The 22841-nt window shown below is 41.9% G+C and overlaps 1 protein-coding gene and 1 pseudogene across 1 annotated transcript; one reads left to right on the top strand and one right to left on the bottom strand.

Moving 5' to 3' along the window:
• The first annotated feature begins 861 nt into the window (after positions 1–861).
• SMIM28 (small integral membrane protein 28) lies at positions 862–8310 on the top strand. Its single transcript, XM_054193673.1, has 2 exons — positions 862–972; positions 7912–8310. The coding sequence occupies exons 1-2, from the start codon at positions 862–864 to the stop codon at positions 8308–8310; spliced, it is 510 nt and encodes a 169-aa protein (XP_054049648.1).
• LOC128907998 (5S ribosomal RNA) lies at positions 4899–5017 on the bottom strand (annotated as a pseudogene).
• Positions 8311–22841: the final 14531 nt, after the last annotated feature.

Genomic DNA, 22841 nt, shown 5'->3' with positions numbered 1-22841 from the left:
CATACATCACTGACGTTATTTTTTTTCTTTTTGCTGGATAAACAGCACAAAGGCTGTGGAAACAACTGCCATTTAACAATGCATATCCTAGAAAGCTATAAACGAGTCCTGATTTAACTGAACTGACAACTCGTTATTACTGAAATCCATCACATACTCTCAGTGACCAAAGCTTTCCTGGCAGAGCTCTCTCTCTGGATTTATCATTAACATCTACATCCTAACGCTGCTAAATAATTCAGCGCAGCATTTAGCCTTGTGTCCCTGCCTCTCTACCCAGAAACCGCCCTCACTATTTACTGTATGTTCCAACAACAGGGAGGAAAAACCTGCCTGGATCATGGTTCCTCCTTGCACCGTGTAGCTGAGGGGGAACCTCAGCTCTCGACACACAAGCATGGGTCTTATTTATTTTATTTTGTTGGGAAAAAGTGTTTATTAGATACCTAAATATAGAGCGTTATTTATCCACGCGGAATCATGACCATGTGGGCTCAGATTCACATGCAAATTCCCCTTTTAATAATCCTAATGCAGGGAGTGCTCCAATCAGAGGGCTGTCAGTCCCGGCTCCCTGATACCTGATGCCAGCTTTGCTGGTAATGTAGGCCACTGAAGCAAATCCAGAGAGATTGAGTTGGAAGTGGAGAGCGGCTCTGAGATCTATTTGCCTGGCTTCCTGACGAGTAAAGGGGGGGTGTCTAACTTCTTTTTTTCTTTTCCACTATAAACGGGATATCATTTAAGAGGGATCATTAGCTGAGAGCAGCCCAGCTGGGTCAAGGCTGGGAGGCGGGGACGCAGTCGCAAGCAGCGAAGCAAGGTGGAGACACGAAGGCAGAAGACCAGATTAATGAAAGTATGAGGTGGCTCTTGGGCAGCAGCTGGAGAAAATTTGGACACGCTGACAGGGGAAACTATGACTGGCTCAACAGTGAACCGAGTGGGCCGCTTCTGGAAACTGAGCTTCAGGTCTGTACCCCCCTGCTCGTCTCTGTGGCACATCCTTTGACTTTGCATGTGTGTGCTCGTCCGTTTAACGCCTCGGTGTATAGCACAGAGTAAATACCTGGGTATTGGGACGTATGCTCAATTACATAGAGTCAGAGCATTTCTTTAGTGCTGTTAAGTTGTTTTAAACACATTTGTGGGGAAAGAAAAACAGTAAATAGAAAAATCTTCCTGGAGCGGCAGGTAAAGAAGTTTAATTATTTCTTTTAAGCATAATGCATTCTGCTATTCCTTGATTTCCTTTCTTTTAAATGCATGTTTACGGTTTGGATCTGGTCCCATGAAGCCTTTCTGCAGATGTTAAGAGTCAGCGGCAGTCAGCAACGAACTCTTGTTCCCTAAGCTGTGCGCTGATTACTTCTGAGAGAGAGGATCACATGCAGGCAAGTGGGGGAGGGAAGTAGCCCTTGGAGATAAAAAACACAGCCTGCCTTTCTGGCTTTGTCTGGGATACAGCGGAAGGGATTCTCTGATCAGAAATAATAATTTAAGGTGCACATATATCCCCAGTAATTGTCTGAGACAAGTAGCATTCGCAAATGAACTGTCCACACTCCTTAGCTGAGATAACAAGTGTACCGTTGTGAAGTAAAAAGGGGTAGGAATGGGGGGGTTAAGAGAAAAAGTAGTCTTTAAATGCCTCTCAAAATTTAACAGTCTGCCTCATCAGCAACACTGCCAGAGTTAGAATGGCAATGTCTTCACACCTGGAGACTGGTTTTGTCTGATAGTGAGAGAGCATCACCAGAGTCACAAGCTGACAAGTATTTGAAAACTCAGTGTATGTCTAAGCTCACTTTAAAGTTATGTATCATTATTAATGTATACAAAAACACATCAGAATGCTTTTTATTTGCCAGAGTTATATGTTTTTGCTTTTTACAAGCAATAATGAATCATCTTTAAGAAGCAGGATGGAGCTTGGAAAAGCACCTATGTGTGGACCACAGCCTAATGACTCCAAAGCAGACTTTGTTCCAAATCCACTTAAAACATTTCAGAAGTATTGGTTTCCTGATTCAACTTCAAAAGATATTAGTATAAATACGGGCTATATCAATAAAAATAATTCTAATAAAGTTCTGAGTACCCTAGCAAATCATTAACAACATCATAAATCCTAGCACCAATCAAACAATCGCTTCAATGGGAATTTAAGTAAGCAAAATAAACTGTGATTTTTCTATCCTTACACAAAAGCTTTCTTTAAACTCATGTTTGGTCTTATTAGGTCATTCCCTTCAAAGCCAGGTACTGGGCTTCTTTTGTCTATACAAAGAGTTAAATTCTAAAGCCATTCCTTTATTCATCATGGAAGTGCCACGCAACTGGGCCGCACTCTGCATTTCATTCCTTTATCAACAGGCACGAGTCAAAGCTCATCTAAACCGATATAGGTCACATAATCTGTAAGCTGGCAACTGTACATGCTCAGCATGTTAAAAAAAAATGTAGACAGACAGATTACTAATGAAAGGCTTTACTATTTCTAGTCTGTGCTCAGTGTTTTGGAAAGCTGACCCTCTGCTTCAGTCCCTACAAAGATATAAATGAAAAGAATAAACATGAGCCTACAATGGCCACAGCATACTACTAAAAATCAGTCCTGGGAAAACAGAGGCCTTTCTAGAAACATAATCTCTTTTACCCCCATGCCCTTTTCTGCCTTTCTCTTTATAAAGGCTATTTTCCCTGTATTTATGTGCCTGTAGCTTATTTCATGCGGAAAGTCGGAGTCTTCTTTTTGTCAATTCCAAACCTGACAATAGCAGTTTGTGATGACACAGGCAGAGCATGCTGACCTCCAGTGAAGCAGCAGCATCAAAACTAAACCAGTCAAGAAAACACTATGAAGTAATTCCCTCAGTTACTTCATACATTTCCAGGTGTTAAACAGTAGAGGGTTTTATTTTATATATGTTCTGCAGTTGGTTTAGTTGTTTACACTTTCATTTCAATTATTCAAGATTCAGTTTTATTTCTAGATCATTTTATTTTCCAGTTCTGGCAGTTATTTCTGATACCTATACACACTGGTTCCTTTTCTCATTTTAGAGCCTCAGTTTTAGAAGTTAGTTTTAGTTCAGTTTAGAACTTCAGTTTTAACTTAGAACTTCAGAGCAAATATTATTTTTTTTTTAAGTGACCTTTGTTTCATTTTATTAAAATTATTTCTGGGGTTTGTAAAATCTGGGCTTTTTTATGCCTATAAGATTTTTTTCAAGTCCTAATGTCAAAATCTTTGCAACATTCTTCCATAGCCCCTTAGCCACTCATCCCAGAAATGGGCAGAAAACCACAACAGAAAAACAAAGACTAATACTGCTCAGTTGTCTCACAATACTTTTGATATATATCCGGATATACCCACAAGAAGTTGATCAGCTTTTCTGAACGACATATTAATGTAAAATCAGTTCATATAATATGTTTGGCAGGAGGCAGTATCAAAATGGACATTTAACTCCCTGTGATTTATGCTTCAGGCTCTGGGCGTCTGGGGGACAGTATTAACTTGTTTAAAACAACTTCTACTCAAGTAATACACTAAGTAGCCTACAGATTATTTCACCCAAATACGAAAGCTAAGGCTTAAGGTTAGCCATGTTTAAAAAACTATGGACAATTTGAAACATGGACTGAGAAAAACTGGTCCTTAACATCACCTGTTAGCATACAGGTTAGCATACATTACCCAATCCTTAATCCTGCTTCACAAGCTACTATTTTGCACATCGTAGTAAGATGTACTGACTTTTCTTTCACAACTGCATGGGCCATGGTATTCACTTCATTACTAGCCAGTCTACGTGCTACTCTCCCCACCTTCCCCAGCATACAGCCCAGGGTCTTATTTAGCTCATCTTCTTCAAACAACAAATTTCTTATGTCTTGTTTTATACACATTACTGAACAGATACTCACTGGGCACTTGTGTAGTAGAATAGAACAGAACAGAACAGAACAGAACAGAACAGAACAGAAGCAGAGCAGTCGGAAGGGACCTACAATGATCATCTAATCCAACTGCCAGACCACTTGAGAGAGAACACAAGGATATGAACTCTTTCATAACTACCTGTCATTTTTGCCCATATCCCTTAGTGCAATAAAATACTCACAGGCTCAGGGTGACGCCTTTCACCTTCAGAGACCACAACACAGACGCAGATTTTCTGCAAACCAGATCCAGGGATCTCAACCCAGGCACTCAAAGCGAGGTATAACTAACGAATAACACACAACAAACCCCTCAGATGAACTGTCTTGCCCCCCTCCCCCCACCCAGCGCATTCAGTAACAGAGACAGGAATACAGCTCCCCAGAACAGCATTCACTGTCCCCAACTAGCAGACAGTCCTCTCTCTTCCCCAAATCTCCCAACGACTCAGTCACTACATCCTCTACATATCCTGCAAAACATTACCCTGAGGTTCCGTGATCTTCTTCCCTAAGCAATCTATCACAACCCTAGAGTAGGCACTTTGTACACAATAATGTATTTAAAAATGATGTGCCTTGTGGATCAAATTAAGGATTCAAAGATTTCCAAAATGTTGGCATTTATTCAGTCTTGAGGACTTGAACTTGCAACTTTAGAAGCAATGTTACAGGTTACTCATGGACGGCTTTTAAAAAAAAAAAAAAAAAGAAAGGTTTTCAGTGCAGTAACCATGCTGCATACTGACACCCAAATGAATCTAGGTTGTCCTTTCCTACCTGCTTCATAGACTGTGGCCATCCGAGCCAGCTCATACTACAAATAGAATCATAGAATCTTCACGGTTGGAAAGGACCTTTGAGATCATCAAGTCCAACCATACACACACAAAAAAAACCCCTACAATCTCTGTCACTAGAGCATGCCCTGAAGTGCCAAATCTATAAGCCTACAGCACCCGGTATTCCCAGGTGGTCTCCCATCCAAGTACTAACTGGGCCCAGCCCTGCTTAGCTTCCAAGATCAGACAAGATCAGGCATTCTCAGGGTGCTATGGCCATAGGCAATAGTTTCTCTTCTTCCATTTTCTTACCATTAAATGCAAATTGGACCCCCCAACAATAATACATTTTACATATTTCTGTTGACAGGTATTTCTTTGCAAGACTCAAGATGGCTGGGTTCTAGTTGAGGCTTTGGAACAAAGTATTCCCCCGAGACCCAAGACCATTTGTTAATTCTTTCCATCAAGCTTAATCTTTCCTTCCCCTGCCTCCCAGTTCATCACTAGCCCTTTCCTTTTCCATGTTTTGCAAAGAGAATGTGGCTGGCACAGTGAGAGAGGAGCCCCACCATTTGCTCCACAGGCTTCTCTTCTCGGTCCTATCCAATCCTACTGCCCTCATTCTTGGCTCTCTTTTGGCTTTCCTCCCCACAGCTTTGCATCTTGGGTATATCCTCACAAGCCAAGGCTCTCCATCCAGGCTGCTGCACAGTTCTGATCCTCGCCCTTCTCCACTCCACCCTCCCCCAACGAGTCCGCAGCTCCTCACTTCAGGAATATTCGTTCTTATCCTGTGCTTCAAATCCACATTCAACCCACCAGTCCCTCTGTCTCCTCACCAGCCTGTGGATTATCAAAAATCCAATCTCTGTATGAGGCCACGTCTTATAACAGGACACGTCAGGCAACCATAACACTAGTCTGTGCTTCCACCAGCACACGAAGGACACACCGTCCCTGGCCACTACTTAAAACATCAGCTTCCTTTCAGTGAAATTCATAGGGAAGTTGCACTGAGTTTAAAGGTACAAGAATCCGGGCTTTATATCCCTTTTACTAGTTTCATGTAGGAAAAACTGGGAATCTCACCCTCTATCCTCACAGCCACCTCACAGCCATGATAGTCCACAACTCACAGATGCAAAGAACATCGCTTCAAACCAACTGAAAGCCTGCTCCCTACAACCTAAACCCAAAACTTACACTTCAATCACAAAAGAGATTCATGATCTCCACTGATCATGAATAATGCTTCCCAATATAAGCCCAGCTCTTCTAAATACTTATTATAAAAGCATTAGTAACATAACAGTATCAGCCTCTCAATATACATAATGCACAAACATAATACTGAATGCTTTTTCTCGTTTTTCCTGAGAAGTGTTTTATGCACGTCATAAGACACAATAATAAAGCATTAACAAACATTTTTAAGAAAATCCCCTCCTTTTTTTAATGATTTAACGCCTGCATTAGAATAATAGCCGAACAGTTTCTTCCAACTCTGTTGTTTCCTGTAGCTCATTTAATGATCAGGTAAGACAACAGCTTGTACTGCCAGATACTCTTTAATAAATGATCAGTAAATATGAGACAGTTCTTTAGTATGCATTTTTGTGGCAAAAGACAGCTGGGGAAAAAAAAGCTTAATAGCTAATCCTCAGTAGTTTCAATGTATTTTAAAATTACTTTAATGGCTTTGGCCTCAGACCACATTACCTCAGGAAAAAAAGCTGAAGTCTCCCCTACACTATTTGTTAGAAGTCAAAACCTATTTACTTTAATTTTCTTAGGCATGAACACATACTAAGAATTTTGTAATACAACAAAGAATTGGAAAGGTAACAAATGCCTGGTAGATAACCAGTTGACTGTAAGTTACAGTGTGATTTTGTAGCTAAAAAAATGACTGTGATTCTTGGTAGAATAAGCAAAGAAAGTTTTCATAGACTAAGAAGGGGGCACTGGAGTTACTGTCCCTTTCCACAAAGCCATGACCTCCAACAGCTCATTGGCATCCCTGCTTCCAAATGCTTTGAGGAAAGAACCACTAAAGTTCTCCTCGCTTGAAAAGCTGCCTTTGTTCAAAATAAAGGAAATCTGACCTATTGACCTGTTTAGTCTCACCATAAAAATGTGGAAATGCCATCTGATTACAGTCTTCAAGTACTTACAAAGGGAACAATTTGATAATAAACAACATTTTAGGGTTTGGGCTTTTACTCAGAGTTTAATCTAGAGAGGGGGTGAGAGAGTTATTAGAAGCTAGAGCTAGATAAAGTCAGACTGTTAATAAGATATATTAAATTTTAAAAGTGAAGTTAATACAACAGAAGAGCACAAATTTTATTTTTTAAAAAAATATCTTGTAACTCCTGTTAACTCTACAGTGCAATTATAAAAGCTGTGTGACAGAGGTATGTTGTGCTACATTTCGCAGGAGATGAAGCTGACCAGATAGTCACAGCTGCTATTACTCTTACATCACAAGTTCTTTTTCCACAATTTTAAACAGGGAAAGTGATTCTTGGATAGCTGGCAGAACAAGCTCAAGAAAGAGCCCCAGTCCAGGCTGTCCTAGCACACTGTGTTTTATTTTGGGCTGTCCTATAAGGTTAGAACAGCCCAAAGAACAGGTATTGTGGGCAGTGAGTCCTGAGAAAGGGACAGTTGTCATAATATTTGTTCTTTAAAGTACTCAGTGCAGTTTCCAAATAGAAAGAAACAATACTAGATGGTGGATTGCCAACCCTATTCCTCTGCAATTCAGTGTTCTCCCAAGTTTTAAAAGCTTAACCGATCTCTCACAAAGAGGACTGGTCCCAGCACAATACAAAAGTAATAAAAATTTCATACCAAAATACATACAATTCCAGGTTGTTGGTTTTTTCCACCCATGGAGACAGGGTTTCTCAGAAACCCCCCACTCTTCGCAGCGTCTCCATTTCTTTTGTCTCTACTTGTCAAAGTATTTTTTTTTAACAGACCAGCAGATAGAATGTGACAATTCATGAGCCTGCAAAACATACTGCTTGAGTGCCGCTAATGCAGACTGAAGGTAACTTGGAAAAGCATCACCTAGGTGATAGCAGAGGGAGGTGGAGAACGTGTATTTTCTCTCCAATTAAAGAGGTCTCCCGGATTCCAACACGCTACCTATTTGCTTTAATTACAGAGCAGACAACAGACAAGTTCAACCAAAGACGACATAGAACCATTTCTGTGCATCATATTGCCTGCCACCATGATGCTCTTCCTGGCATTCCTGCTGCTCTTCCTGTACCGCCGTTGCCAGCGCCCCACTCCGCAGGGGCAGATCTTCAGCATTGACCTCCCCGAGGCCCTGCCCGAGCACGACGTGTCCAATTTCCTTTCCGTGCTACCCTGGAACAGCGAACAGAGTTTCCAATACTCCACTCTGGTCCCTGATGCCACGTTCCTCACTGTGTGTTTGCCTCCATCCTATGAGGAGGCCACCATGAAGACTTCCATGGATGAGGCTCACATTGAGCTCTCTCCAGACCCAGTGCCTCCTTACGAAGAGAGCACACTGCAGTCCAGCGGCACCAAATAAACTTCCTACGGAAGCACCTTAGCTGAAGCATGCAGCCCCTCAAGGCATGAACATGGAACTGCTATGGCCTTCAAAATCAGCAAAAAGATTCCAAATGAGGCGCCAAACCAATAAATTAATGAAGGAAGAAAAGTGGAGTATCAAGGAATGAGTCTCTTCACCTCATGCTAGGATTCGCCACCTTCCATTTGTGGCAAGCGTACACACACAGCGTAGCACCAAATCAATCCCAGACTGGTAACACCAGTATTCCAGTTAACAAAGCATGTCATGCAAGGATTAAATTTAAGGACAGGTGGGAGTCTGTCCCTCTGCAATCCCTCAGCTACAAGGAAACATGAATTATGCTATAGATTCACCAGTCACAAAAAGGGCTTTTAGCACATACCTATTCCAGTTTGGCTTTTTCTTTTTTACATGTTTATTTTTAATTGAGTTTCTGACAAGCTGATTTACTCAACCTGTGTGTGTCAACATCACATATTTCTGCAGTGCTCTGGCATGATCGCAACACCTCTCAGGAAAGTAAATAAATATACAACCTCTACAAGACTTCCAGTGAGCGTCCAAAGGGTTCAAACGCACACTGTGGGATAAAGGCTGCCTTTTATGACAGCTGAACAACGAGGACAACCAGTGAAGACCTGATTATTCTGGGTGAGGAAGACTCCAGCAGCACCACACAAAAGCACGCTCTCAAGCTCTCAAGTGTGCTTGCTGCAAGGTCTGCTACTTGCCAAGGTCTGCAAGGTCCCAACAATACAGACTACTGGCTTGATGACTTTTCCAACTTTCAAGTCTACAACAACAAACCCTGTGACCTATTTGGTGCAGCATGTAAAAGAACTGGGGAAAAATTAATAAAAATTAGATGCACACACTCACAAAAAAAATCTGGTCTGTATTTCAAAACTGCATTCCCCTTCATCACTAGAGCAAAGTAAATCTCATTCAAGTGCATTGGTGACAGTGGTTCAGTTTCTCAGGAGGGTTTGCACATGCTTACTCTTAGACAATGAAGTTATTTTTAATTCTTTCTTACACGATAGCATTTTTACTGTGTTGACAGATGCTCTTGTTATGGGAGGTAGCTATTATGGATCCTGACAATCTCAAAAATGACAGCTTCTTCCTTCCAGGTGTGAGCTATTCTATGACGTTACATTCCTTCTGGCTTGCCAACATAACAACTACCAGATATTATTGTGTGCAGTCTTAGCATAACTCCTAAACCCAAAGGCTGTCCAGACTTGCACCTTGTGATTCCAGCAACTGTCACGAGGTGTCAATATCAGCCAGTCCTGCTTTGTGAACATATCACATTCTTTTTTTAAAAAAAGAAAACAATAGTGGAGGAATAGATCATCAGTGTACAGCAGAAGAAAGGCCACTTCTGAGCTACAGGTAGTTAAATTTCATGTTGTTATGGCACAAATCACATCACCACAGCAACCAAGTACTCCAGGTCAGAACTGTGGATCCCACTCATACAGTTCCCTTAAACCAAGAAAAAGTGTTTGCCTTTTGTAATTTGGAAATGGGATTATTTTCTTGAACTACACTTTTGAGAACGTTATCTTTTCTAATGTTCCCTTTTGGTCATCAGACTCTAAGAAAGGCAGCAGCAGATGTTTTGGACAAATCCAAATGCAACAATTATTTTTCTTTTCAGATCATAACTGGGGTGAGTTCCTGGTATTTGCTGATGCATTTGAAAGTACTGTATTTGAATGTCTCCTTGCATTTTGTTTACCTCCTTAATATTTGGTACATGCAGTTCTTGCCAGCTACAAGGAAAGCTGGAAAAAAACTCAAGAGCCCCAAACAACATATGCTACCTAATCAGCAAGATACAAAGGTCTGAGGTTCAAAGATAAATCACTTCTGCCTCTTGTGTCTGTATTCAGCAGAATTGTACAGGTATGCTGGAAAATTCAGCCTTCATTGTATCGAACTGAGTGTGTTTTGCCTTAAAAGATCTGTCTTCTAAATGAGTTGCTCAGTTCTTCAGCACAATTTCTTGTTTACCCTTACCAGGGTAGTGCCTGAAACCCAGCCCCTGGGCTTGTCATTCTAAACTGCTCTCCAGTTACTTTAGTTAGAATTAAGATAACTTCTTGAGTGGAATTTCTTGTGACCAAGACTGATATACTTCTAGAGCTAGTCAAGAACTGCTATTCTCTCAAAGAATATAGAGACTGATTGTCTCTGGCATAGTATTTATTGGATAACTCTCAAATCCTGCTTGAGACAAACAGTTTCTGTTCATTTGCATTACTATAGAAAATTAAACGCAGGTACTTCCTCAAATCCAAATAACAGGAACACCCCCATGACTTAAATTCTTCTTTCTAATGGACTAATGGCTTTTTATTTCATCTGGAACTGGTATGCCTTACCTCACTCCAACACAGATTTGTCTATGTTAATTGTCATGTTAATTGTCCCGTAATTCTTAATAATAATTAACCTAACCAGCATCTCACTCTTAAATCTCCGCTCCAAAGAGACAGTCCAGTAAAACAAAAAAGAGAATGCTTCTTATGCAAACATACTGAAATTGATCTCCCTTGCCTAGAAGATACCTCTGATCATATCAGCCTGTGGTGACGCATGTCAGTAACCACAGTATTATTGGTATCGGTGCTACTGGTTGCGGACCACTTATCAGGTCCCTGGGGTAATGAGGTCCCTGCATCCCAGCAGAGAGCTCATGACCTGAAAGGAACTCATATCCAGCTATACAGCAATAGCAAGTAAAGAGGAAAAACCTTTCATTTTCTCATGTGCACTAATCTGAAAGGTGAAGGTTTAGAGCGCACCGTCCAAAAGACGGACATTGGAGTTTGGGCTGTAGACAAGAAGACTGAGGAGAGACATTAAGTTTTCAAATACATAAAAGGTAACTGCAAACAAAGCAAAATAAACATACTTCATGCCTGCAGCAATCTGGACTGGTGCTAGTAAACTTAAAGTGCAGCAAGATTAAGTCAGAAAAAAAATTTCTAAAAGTGAAGTGCAGTCTGAAAGTGCAGTGAAGCATCACCATCTCTGGACACATTAACCATTTGTCAGGAGTGATGAAGGAGCCTAACTGGAGCAAGGAATGGATTAGGTGTCTTCTCTGGGTCCTTTCCTGTTCCTATGCCCTAAAGCTATATACAAGTAACTTCTGTTCATCACGTCTAAGTTTTGTATGAAATCAGATATCTGTTTCTTCAAAAATCTAATAATGTGAAATTTCACATGCATCCAGAGATCACTGTAACCCTGGCATTGTACTTTATAACCACAAGGTCCTTATATACATTCTTCTTTTTGTTTAAAACTGATGAAAATTAGGACTTACTAAATATTAATGTCTGCTAATGCACATATAAAGTCTTACAAGTTGTGAACTCACCACGACATGAAGGGTAACTGTATTTCAGTTTTCCACAAAGAAAATTCTGATAACCATGATAAGATTAATTATGTATATACAACCCCTTGTTTATACTTAGTAAGAAACTATGGAATGATACAGGCCTCCTCTTATTAAAGAGGTTTTCAAAAACTTAGAGAGCAATCTCTGTCCTTGTCCTCTCTGTAAGGGCTGCCAGAGTCAATTATTGACACTGGTCCATTACTCTGTGGAATATGATGCACATACATCCACACACATTGCTCAAAAGACGCGTAAAAGAAAACAACAGAAGTAGTTTATACAATATGGTTCTACTAAATAGACACTGAAAGTATGCAGCACATATTTCCAGTAATAAAACAATGGTTTAATATTAATAGAATATCCCACCTCTCTTTTCTTAACAAATGGAAGAAAAGATGACACAGATCTTTGCAACCACAATAGGAGCTGAGAAACTAAAAATCTTGGATAAAATTGATTCATGCTTGTACACAGATTGAGCATCTGGCACCTACTCTTTGCTGTGCTGAAAACTAATTCATGACTTACTGGTTTGTACTTGCCAATGATAAAATGTGTTTCACAGGACAGTCACTGCTCAGTCTTATGACATAACCTGCTTCCCCCATGGTCTAGAACATGATAATTTCCACTGTTGTGCAAAGGCATTTCGGCACACACATTTAATTTTATTGAAGAGGAATGCTCATTTGTAACATACATTTTGATTAGAAATTTAGAGTCCTGACTTCCTGAAGTGGAATAAATTGAAAAAAAACCAAAACCCGCACCCCCAAAAACCCGAACATCAAGTCAGAATATCTTATGGTACTTCAACAATACCATGGTGGCCAAGAAAGTACTGCCCCAAAAGTAAAACATTTGTCCTAATCTATGCTTACAAGGATTTTATCTGGGTCCCTCCAAATACAGACACACAACTAGTTTTGCCACTGGCATGATGCTCCAGTAGTAAAAGAACTCTTATGAAGAAACTCTTAGTTTCATCTATATGGGAAGTTGAGTCAGCAGTCTTATGGTGGCTAGGAGTGCAACTTTACTTTATTTTTTACAAACTGTTAAGGAGGAAAAATGCACCAAACCAACCATCAAATAAGAATACGCTGAATGCTTATAGCAAATAAATTATTCACTGAATCCTCTCTTAAAAACTGTCCATAAGTGAAACAGTTAGGAATTTTTAATCATGTAATTTATTAATTCCAGACTAATCGCTAGTAAATAATCATGTTATGTCATGACTTTTGCCACACAATAGTTCTTTTCCTCAATTGGATAACCATATCTTCTGCAGAATAGGAAAGGCAGGTGAGTGTGAAGCATAAGGACATTATCCTCTGTAATTGACACAGCATGCTGTTCTCAATGGTATATCTAGTACACCTGGCTACAGCTAATAAATCAATGCCTCAGAAGCATAGATGCCAATGAAGACAGCAAAAACTCCTTGGGAAAAAAAAAAAGTCTCATTAAAAACTCTTGGATATTTAGAGCAGTCTGACAGCAGTGTAAATGTACATTTGCACTTTTGCCAGCTTTCCATTAAAAAGTTATAAAAAAAATCACAGTGTTTTTCACATTTGTTGACAGCGTGAAAGAATCAAAGTTGTTTATGACTCTGACTCCATCAGTAGTTTTACTTCTGAATATTCACACAAACGTAACATCTAGGATAGTTTGTCAGAAAGTAAGAATAAGGCAGAAGTAGCAATCAAAAATTTTATATATAGAATTTCAAACAAGTAATGCAATTAATACCCTGTTTTGTTCTCCAGTTCTTTCCATATTCGTTTGTTCCTACAAAGTCAGGATGTTGTTTTTTTTTTTTCTTTCAGACATTTCCATCTGTGACAAAATAAATACCTGGAAGCAGAAAAGCATGTAGAGGAAATCCTTTCCAATCATGTCAACTCCATTCGTAGGATTCAAGGTCTGGGGTTTTGTTTGTTTGTTTTGTCCAGGTTCAAACTGAGGGAACTGAATGCATGGTTTTTAGTTCTTGGAGTGCAAATAAACTGAGCTCCTTTAGTGGCCTTTCATGCACAGAGCACAGGAAGCAGAGCTGTACTCTTCCTGCCCTACCCCCTCAAGCATCCTAAAGGAAACAAATATGCAAAAGAATGCAAATAACAATGAAAAAACAGTAAGACAGAACATGCCCATCATGAAATAAACCTCTTACAAACTGGCTTTCACTGCCCTTACTTCTCATTCTTCACTTCTCTCATTTAGCTTAATTCTACTTTTATGCCAGCTATATAAAAGGCAACAGAAAGGGAAACTAACTCCATAGACCGACCCACAGCCATAGAGATCAAAACTAAGTATCATGTGTTGTGTTCTACCCGTAATCATAATATACCTTATTGATATATATGATATATCATAAGGTACCCATGTTTTTCATTATAAAGTGCTTTGCATGAAACCAGTTTCCACTACAGGTTAAACAGACTAATTCAAACATATTTCTACAAACCCATTTCACTGCCTGTAGAGCAACAACATGCCAGATTATTTAAGCAGAGCCATTTAAAACCCAGTATGTGTTTCAGTTCAGTGGCATTTGTCCCTCCTCTTTTTCTTCCACTTTGGAAAAAATGCATTTGACACCACTCTCAGATGTTAGTATGGCCTCAAGTTTCTTCAGAAAGACTGTACATCTATGTTTTATACAGAAAAATCAACTTGAAGGGAATTAGCTTGCTTATAAACCCTATCTTCAATTAATACTCACTGCCTTTATTGGCAAGTACAGCTTTCCTCTGTTAATGATGAACCTAAACTGTTCTATAAATGGCTAGTTTCTGGTGTAATCCACATATCGACAAAACATTGTGGTAATCACAAACAAGAGAATGCTGCTGTTGTGTGCAATGGAAGGAAAAAGAAAAAAATGCAGATCCACTACCACAATCCACATAGTGTTTGGCTCCAGCAGAAGATCAAAGCAAAGAGAGGACATCAGTACTGAGACGAATGAAGCAAAGTAAGTACACTTCTGAGATCTTCATAGCATCTCTTTTCCAAAGCATTACCAGAAATCATCAACAGGAGAAGGATCATACTCTACACCAGTGGCTAGCATGGTGTTCCTGACCAAGGCTGGTGAGACAGTCCTTAGACATTGACATCAGCAGGCCTAAGCAGTGGTGCCATGCTCCACCATGAGGTCCTGCACATCTCCCTTGCTTCTGTGCTCCCCTTCAGCAGCCCTGATCCTGCCACTGCCACAAGAAGGACAGGTCGAGTGGTCTCAGGCTGTTACAGCGCAAGATCTCTATTGGAAACAAAATAAAATAACCAAGCTTTAGACCCTCAGAGCATATTTTTATTATAAAAGTAGCAATCTAACACACTGGTAACATCTAGACCTGCGTGACAGTTGTTACGGTACACTCTCTATAAACCAGGCACTGAGTAAATTCTACTTTCCTTTTCCTGAAAATATGACCTGATATAAACTAGAGCACAATGAAAGAACAGCTGTTTGATATTGCATTTTACGTGTTGCAGGTCAGTGTGTAAGTCAGAAAGCTTATTTTCTAATATATTATGCATAATTTATGCATACCTTATTTTAAATCTAATCTCTAATCAAGATTTTAGAACTACCAGGCAAGGTATACTATAAGCACAAAGTATGTCTGGATACTGTATCCAAGAGCTCCACATGAACAACTTTCTTTAAGTAACATCAACTCAAAAAATTTTCACCTCCTTTTAGACCTGTGAAGTAATACAAATATTTTGGCAGCTATCTGGACTCCTTCCAAGCCTGCCCCCCCTGCCACCTCCAAGCAGCTAACCACACAGTTGCCAGAGACATTTATGATTTTGGTTTGTCCAGTTTTGTTTACTACCAGATTTTCAGTTTTACCTGAGACTGAGACACAATACCAAGTGTATTGATTTCCAATAAATGTATTTTCTATCTTTGTTAGAAGATAAAGACTATCGCTAGAATGGCTTGCGTTTAGAGTGAGTATACCCCCTTGGAAAAGCTGAAGACACTTTTTCTTTTCACAACGACAGTCTGCTTCCCTGGCTCAAGCTGTGCCTGGCGCATCTCCCGCTTCCCCAAAGAGGGGAGCATGGAAAGGGCTTCTCTCTGTGAGGCAGCTTGCCATCTCACCCCTGGAAGAGTTCAAGGCCAGGCTGGATGGGGCTTTGAGCAGTCTGGTCTGCTGGGAGGTGTCCCTGCCCATGGCAGGGGGATTGGAACTAGATGATCTTTAATGTCCCTTCCAGCACAAACCATTCTGTGGTTCTATGATGACGTTTAACGTGTCTATGACAACATGGCTATGATGACACTGAGAGTCAATCCCCACTTTCTCTAAGACTCAGCTGGTTTGGGTGAATCGGGCACCACCACACCTGGCCACCATTCTGAAGGAGTGGCTGGCTGCCACTGCTGTTGAGCCTGAGGGAATCCCCAGCGACTCCCCTTCGCCCACTCCTGTGCCCCCAGTGCTAGGCCACTCCTTTAATTTAAGGTTTTACGCCTTCATTTAGTAAACTTCCATAAATTACTGTGATTGGACCCAACAATATAAACTCCTCCAACTGGTATTTTTCCAGTTAAGGCAGGTCTGAGCCCTAAATTTTGACAAAACACTGAAGCTGTCTGCACCACCACAGCACCCCTGACAAGCCTCCCGGCCTGATCGAGGGCAGACCCCGCGCACTGCCTGCGCCCAGGGCTTCCACAACGCCTCGGCCGACGGGCAGCCGCACGCCCGGGCGAGCGAGAGGGGAGGCGCTGCCTGACGCCCGTTCAGGCCAGCATGGCGCGGAGACGGGCCCGGCGGCAACCGGACTGAACCGGACCGGACCGGGCCGGGCCGGGGCCGGCGGCCCCGCTGCGGCTGGACGGGGGCACCCAGCCGTGCCGCCGCCCCGCCCCGTCTCACCAAGCAGCTAATGGCGAGCCAGCCCGGCGCTGCCAGTCCACCAGAGGGGCGGCGCGGCCGCTGCTTGTACATCTTCCCCTCTCTCCACGCAATTATTAATCCTCTTAATCGACTTTCTCAGCCCCCAACAGTGCCGCCCGCGGTTGGTGACTGTTGCAGCAAAGGTCCCTACCCCCATCCGTGCCCCGAGCAGCAAAACGGCTGCCGGCGGCTGGCACTTTGGGCTGGCGTGGGATCAACCGCCATTAACGGTGCAAGGGCTTCCGCCTCCCCCCCACCCCAAACGCGGCTTACTGACTGAGGCCGTCAGGAGATGCTTTCCCGTGTTCCTGCAAATTAGAACAAACTACCGGAGCCACCCAGCAGTTCGAGGGTCACCACGCAGGACGGGAACCCAGCCTGCGTCCCCTGCCCTCACACCATCCCCGGGGTGTCCGTGACCGGCAGGTACCCTCAGGAGATGATCTACCTCAGGAGGTCACAGCGTGAGGGAGGCACAAGGCCTTGCAGGCAGCGAAAGGCCAGTGATGTATATGTAGGACGGGGAGTGCTTTCCCCAGCACTGAGGGGAGAGCTTGGGCACCCCAGCAGTTCCCTAGAAAGGGTCACCAAGTACCTACTGAATCATGCGGTTTGCTGCACAGCCGCAAGTACCGCCCAGCACCAGTTTTTATTACCTTAAATCACTAAGCACAAAGCAGCAGCAATCCAGAGGCAGGTTCACGGATCTGGCTTTGGAGAGGGGAGGGAGTCTGGCTTACAGAGTCATCAGCAAGGATAACACCTGCAGCTGTCCAAATTTAATCCACAGCTTTCACACATCTGACCCTTAATCTAGCTGTTGGCCGAATCAAGGGCACAGAAGCAAATTAGTAGTAGTCCTTTCAGCTTAAGGACACGAACTAGAAGAGAAGGCCTTTCTTTAAAGCCACAGCCTGTTCACCAGAGGAAGTTCCCTCTAAACCTACTTTACAGTTTCTTCTTGAAGGCCTCTAAGTATTGCATCCTCTGGTTCTACTCCTCATACCACTTAGAAAGTTACAACTTAAATACAGGTTGCACTGAAGAACAAATGTCAATAGGACAATTTCTGTAGCATGTAAAGCAACCGGCACCTGCTTTACTACAAGCATTTTGAGAGGATTTCCATGGCTATTTTCCATACTATACAAGGTCTTTCCTCAGCTTTGATGTAGCTCCCTGAACAACATTTTTTTCCTAGCACAGGATTATGAAGGCAAGGATCCTTCCAGCAGAAGGAATGACTACTGTTCTGGGTCACAGTCAATAAAACCACAATGAATATTTAAATGTAGCTTAACACTCTGTACTTACCAAAACACCTGTAACAAACAGCGCCCTGAAAAGCCATGGGAAAGCAAGGTCCAGCTCTGGTCCAGCATTACGGATGTCTTCAGATGCAACTGCCACCTTCATTGAGCTTTTCAAAGCTCATATCAAAACTAACTTCGGGTCTTAATAAGATTTAACCTGTTTTTTGCAGAGCAGTCAAGGAGTTCCCAGGATTTAAAGCAATGAACCCTTAAGTAATCATTATGCAGCCAAAATTTAATTTTCTTGGCTACTTTCAATTAGATGCTCCTGCTGCTCTTGACTTCCTTGAGAATTACTTAGCTCCTGCCACCTGGCCTAGCCTTTCCAATCCCACAGGCAGCTGTGGATTTTTCTTGTGCGTATCTGTGAGTAAATTTAACTCTTTCCAGTCCTCAGAGAGGAGAAAACAACTGAGACTAATAAATACCTTCTAGGGATAGGAACACTCTTTTTGTCAGGTCTGTAAAGTGCTTGGCCCACAGAGAGCTGCCCCCATTCCTAACAGGCTTGCTACAAAACAAACAACCTTCAGACGACCTCCCTTTGGTCACAGTGCTAGGAGCCTACTACATAGCTGAGGAGAAAGGTGTGCTGGGTAGCAAGGTTTCCTCAGGAAACTAGTCTAATGTAATATGAAGAAAGACCCCGTAAATACAATGAGCAGCGTTATTGCAGCGTGCACTGTGCGAGGCAGCAGAGAGTCCAACAAGATGCGAAAAAAGGCATTTGTACTTTGTTGCCTGCAGAACAGTGAAGTTATATTGGATTTTTTTTGTGTGGTATTACTGCCCTCTGTACAGAATTGAAAGAGCAAATGCAGCCTTTGAACAAGTCACCAAGTTAGATGCTTTCTTGAACTCTGTGCTCTTTAGCTGATCTACTGGAGTTTCTATGTGCCATTCAGCTGTTCTTACTTATCTGGTCTTCTAAAGTAATGAAAATACAGATGGTGCCCCTGTGAGCCTGGTGTGCATCCACTTTGTGTCCACCTTTGCAGTCTCCTGTTAATTCCAGGGTCATGGAATTAATCTGTTGGATATCTTCGCTGAAGAAACAGCAGAAATGAGTGTGTCTGCCAGGTGTGGATTAATTTATGCAGTGCTGCCAAGTGGTTTGTGTCCCTATAATTCAGAGGGAATCTCCAGAATAATAAAGTTAGTAAACTAGTACCTACTTTCCTGCATTAGGGAACTGAGTTTTCATTTTCACCAACTAAACCATGCACTGCCTAGGGCCAAAACCTGGTCTGAATTAGCCTGTAATACAGCAAAAGTAATTTTCTTACAATAAGCATTCACTGAGGTGATTCTTATGCAAAACCCCGCATTTTTCTTTTTTTTCCTTACAAAGGCCACAATTTCTGTAGCTTATATCACAACAGATTACATATTACTTTCTATAATAACACATTTTCCCTACTTGGTTCTGTGAGTTGGCACAGGCAGGCCGCAGGAACAACCGCAAAACCACGGATGAAATGCAAAGAGTACATTAATTTTCATTACCTGGCCAACCGGGGGACCCCAAAGCAGCACCCAGACAAAGGCACACAAGCGGGGATGCAGCCACTGCAGATCTCAGTCCATGCTAGAGGATCACCAAACCTCCTGTTCCTGCCAGTATATCAGGGATTCAAGCTGGCGTGGTTTTCCACCGTGCTTTGATCTTTCTGACAGCAGGGCAGGAACCTCAAGCATGTTCAATAAGGTGCCTCTGAGTCCATCACAGGCCTGTGTTATCTAAGTGCAGGTGTTCTACCTGTCAAGCACACAAGACTAAACAACAATTAGTGTGATACATGTGTTTTTCGACACCTTCAGCTGCGAGTCACTTGAGCGTGTTTACAATCCTCCTCACCCATCTTCCGTTGTTATCCCATATTCCACCCCCTCGCTCAAGGGACCATTTCTGCTAGGGCTGGCGAAGCTGCAGGTGTCCACTTGGGCTTGCAGGGTGTAGGCCAGGGTAATTTACAGAGGTACGTAATAAACACTTAAGAAAAAGGAATAAACATATCCCTACAATAAATGCTTTGACTCAGATGTCCTACCCACCCTCTCAGGGAATTAAACTGCTCAGCCAGCCAGGCACCACCAGTAGATTGTTTCATTTGATGCATTAAGTCCTGGGGATGTTGAATGTCGTCCTCTAGGCTGGCTGATTCATCAGTTATGTTGCTGCAACACACGCCTTCAAAATCGGAGCAGGGTTTATGGTGTCAAAGAAGGAGATAGTCCACCACTAATCAATTTTGTAGTGCTCCTTGGCATACAACCATTACCTACTCAGAAAAAATAACAATGAGGAATGTTACTATCAAAAGCACTTAGCATAGTATAATTCTGTGATACAGCTGCTGGGGTTGACGTGCCACTGAAACAAGCGTCAAAAGGTCTGCAGCTGTTAATCCTCCCTCAATACAAAAGGCAGGTGAGTTAGTTACAGTAGAGACTTAACCAAATCTAAGTATTTACATGTTGCTCTTGCAGACAGGTATCCAGGGCATGTGCTTGTAGTACAAGACTACAAAGCATGATGAGCCAGCCTGTGAGAGGGGAGGAAAAGAGGAGTGTCATCTCCTTCCAGTAATACATACGTGTTGCTCCAGTGCCTTCAGCTAATATTACTCCGGGTTTGATAACCTGTCGTGGGGTAATTGCCCACACAGATTGGAGAGCTATGGCTTGTGTTTTTTCAGATTGAGCTTCAATTCGATGTTGGGTTTGCGACAGTAATAACACTGTTCCAATGCTGTCCCCTCTAGATAAGGCACAGGTATTCGTCGAAGAAACCTGAAATGAAAGAACTCGAGAATCTGATATTAATAAAGGATGTAAAATAAGAGAAGTTGGGATATAATATATAGTGGAGCCTTGTAATGTGTTGGACCAAAATCCTACAGGTTTTTTCTGATTTTTCAGCCCACTCATCCGCCTTGATGCCCATGAGACTATATCATCTAGAATTATTACTTCTAATTCAAATGGATATCCTTGCCTAGGAGTGTATAATTGCAAATGCTCAATCAAAGCATTTTTGCAGGCATCAAAGGCTTCTTGTTGTTACTTGGTGTCACAGGCGGAGTGATTAACTTTACTTGTAAGAGAGAAGTAGTGAAATATTTATTAACATAAAACAGTGATTTAACAAAGTTAGTAGTGAATGTGACAGTGTTTTATGAGATTCGATGCCAGGGTACACTTGATTATTTACTGCATAGAGGCCAGGGTCAGACAAGCTGTCAGGGAGACCCTCGCGTTGAGTCTCGAGGTTCAGAAAGGACCCCCTTGCTTTCTAAACTCCTTCTCAGAGGGGAGTCTAGGTGCAGCTGGATCCAATCCTAGTCCCAGACTTGGTCAATGGTTTATGTCTAAAGGATTATATATGCGCAATCAATCCTTCATACCACTTAGCTAAGATTTCAAAGTTTAGCATGCTATTAGTCACTTACCGAGAATCTGTTGCGGCAAGGAATCTGTCAACTTTGGGAAGTAGAACCTTAAGCGAGCGTCCCCACTCAAGGGGAGATCCCAACATGCGGCCTGCTGCCGTGCAGGAGAGCTCAAAGGGGCTCTTGGGCTGTCCACTATTTATAGAGTAAGATAATTGACCTGTAGTCATATTCGCAAGGAAACAAAATATCTAGGTTCCCACTCCAGACAGTGTTTTGACTATGTTGTCAGCCATCCCCTACAGTTCAAGTGCAACTCATAACAACTCCTGCTGATGGCCACAGCTTGAGCAGGAGCCGGGGGGCGGGGTGAAAGGGGGAAAAGGGGAGAGCACACCACCACACTCCACCCCGTGACTGTAGTCAATTCATCTTACCTTCACAGAGTGGTGGTACGGTCACCTCTTGCCTCTGTGCCATAAATAGTATGCTAATAGTTTGTGCACGTAGAGGTTCACGATAAGTAGACAGTAAAGCACTGCTATTTGTTATTTGTTAATTTGTATGTTTTGGGTGGTTGAAGCTGGGTTATTTGTTTGCTCAAGTACCGGACCTTTATATAAAACATAACTGTAAGCAACAAACATATTAAAATTAGAACTAGCAAGATCACAACTGGGTGAAGCATACAATTAAACAGTCCCGTTGCTGTTGGTGACCATCCAAGAAGAATTTCCCATCAATGTTGTTCTCCATCCTTCTTCACTCTTTCAAAGACACAGTGTATCTCTTCTGTATCACGCTGAACAGTAATTAGAGTTTTGTGTCCGTTATTTCAGATTTGTTCTAGCAGCTGACACAGGTCATCATGTTGTAGTAGTTCACCGATCTAAGATTCATTCGGATAGGGGTAGGCAACAAATCTTGAATCAATGTATAATTAGATTGTAGCAATTGATAAGACGTAACAGGAGCTGAATAATTGAAGTCACATCCCATAATTTTAGTAAAGTTACAAACACAAACATTTGAATGATTACTTGTATCTACAGTAACATTATCTACGAATATAGTATTATAAAGGGTTCTCATACAAACACATCCTTTTCCAATATATATAGGTACAGGTTCAGGATTTTCATCGAGATGTATTTCAAAATGACAAACATTCTGTGTAGTGGCAAGACAAACATCTTGGGCTTTGATGGTGTTACTCTCACAAATAAATCCTTGTTGTTCTCGTAGAAGGCATGCATTAACATCAACGGTCTGCCATTTGCTCCCATTCCATTGGGCCCACACTCTATGTTGTCATGGACAGAGTATAGTTCCATTGTGATTTAATCCTAGTGCAATGATTGGGTATATGGTGTATACTGAAGCATTGCGTATTGTTAGGACAAAAGCTGTAGCCTTGTTGTTGATGGGGTTATAAGTAAAACTAACTAAATACCACCAG

This window comes from Rissa tridactyla, chromosome 3, assembly GCF_028500815.1.
Source record: "Rissa tridactyla isolate bRisTri1 chromosome 3, bRisTri1.patW.cur.20221130, whole genome shotgun sequence".
In the NCBI taxonomy this organism is placed as follows: Eukaryota; Metazoa; Chordata; class Aves; order Charadriiformes; family Laridae; genus Rissa; species Rissa tridactyla.
The sequence above is the reverse complement of the archived record's forward strand: the minus strand, read 5'-3'. Positions and strand labels throughout refer to the sequence as shown.

Excerpts from the sequence above, each read along its gene's own strand:
- SMIM28 (XM_054193673.1), top strand. The coding sequence starts at position 862 with ATGAGGTGGCTCTTGGGCAGCAGCTGGAGAAAATTTGGACACGCTGAC. Across the intron at positions 973-7,911 it reads TTCTGGAAACTGAGCTTCAG|AGCAGACAACAGACAAGTTC; the intron begins GTCTGTACCCCC and ends CTTTAATTACAG.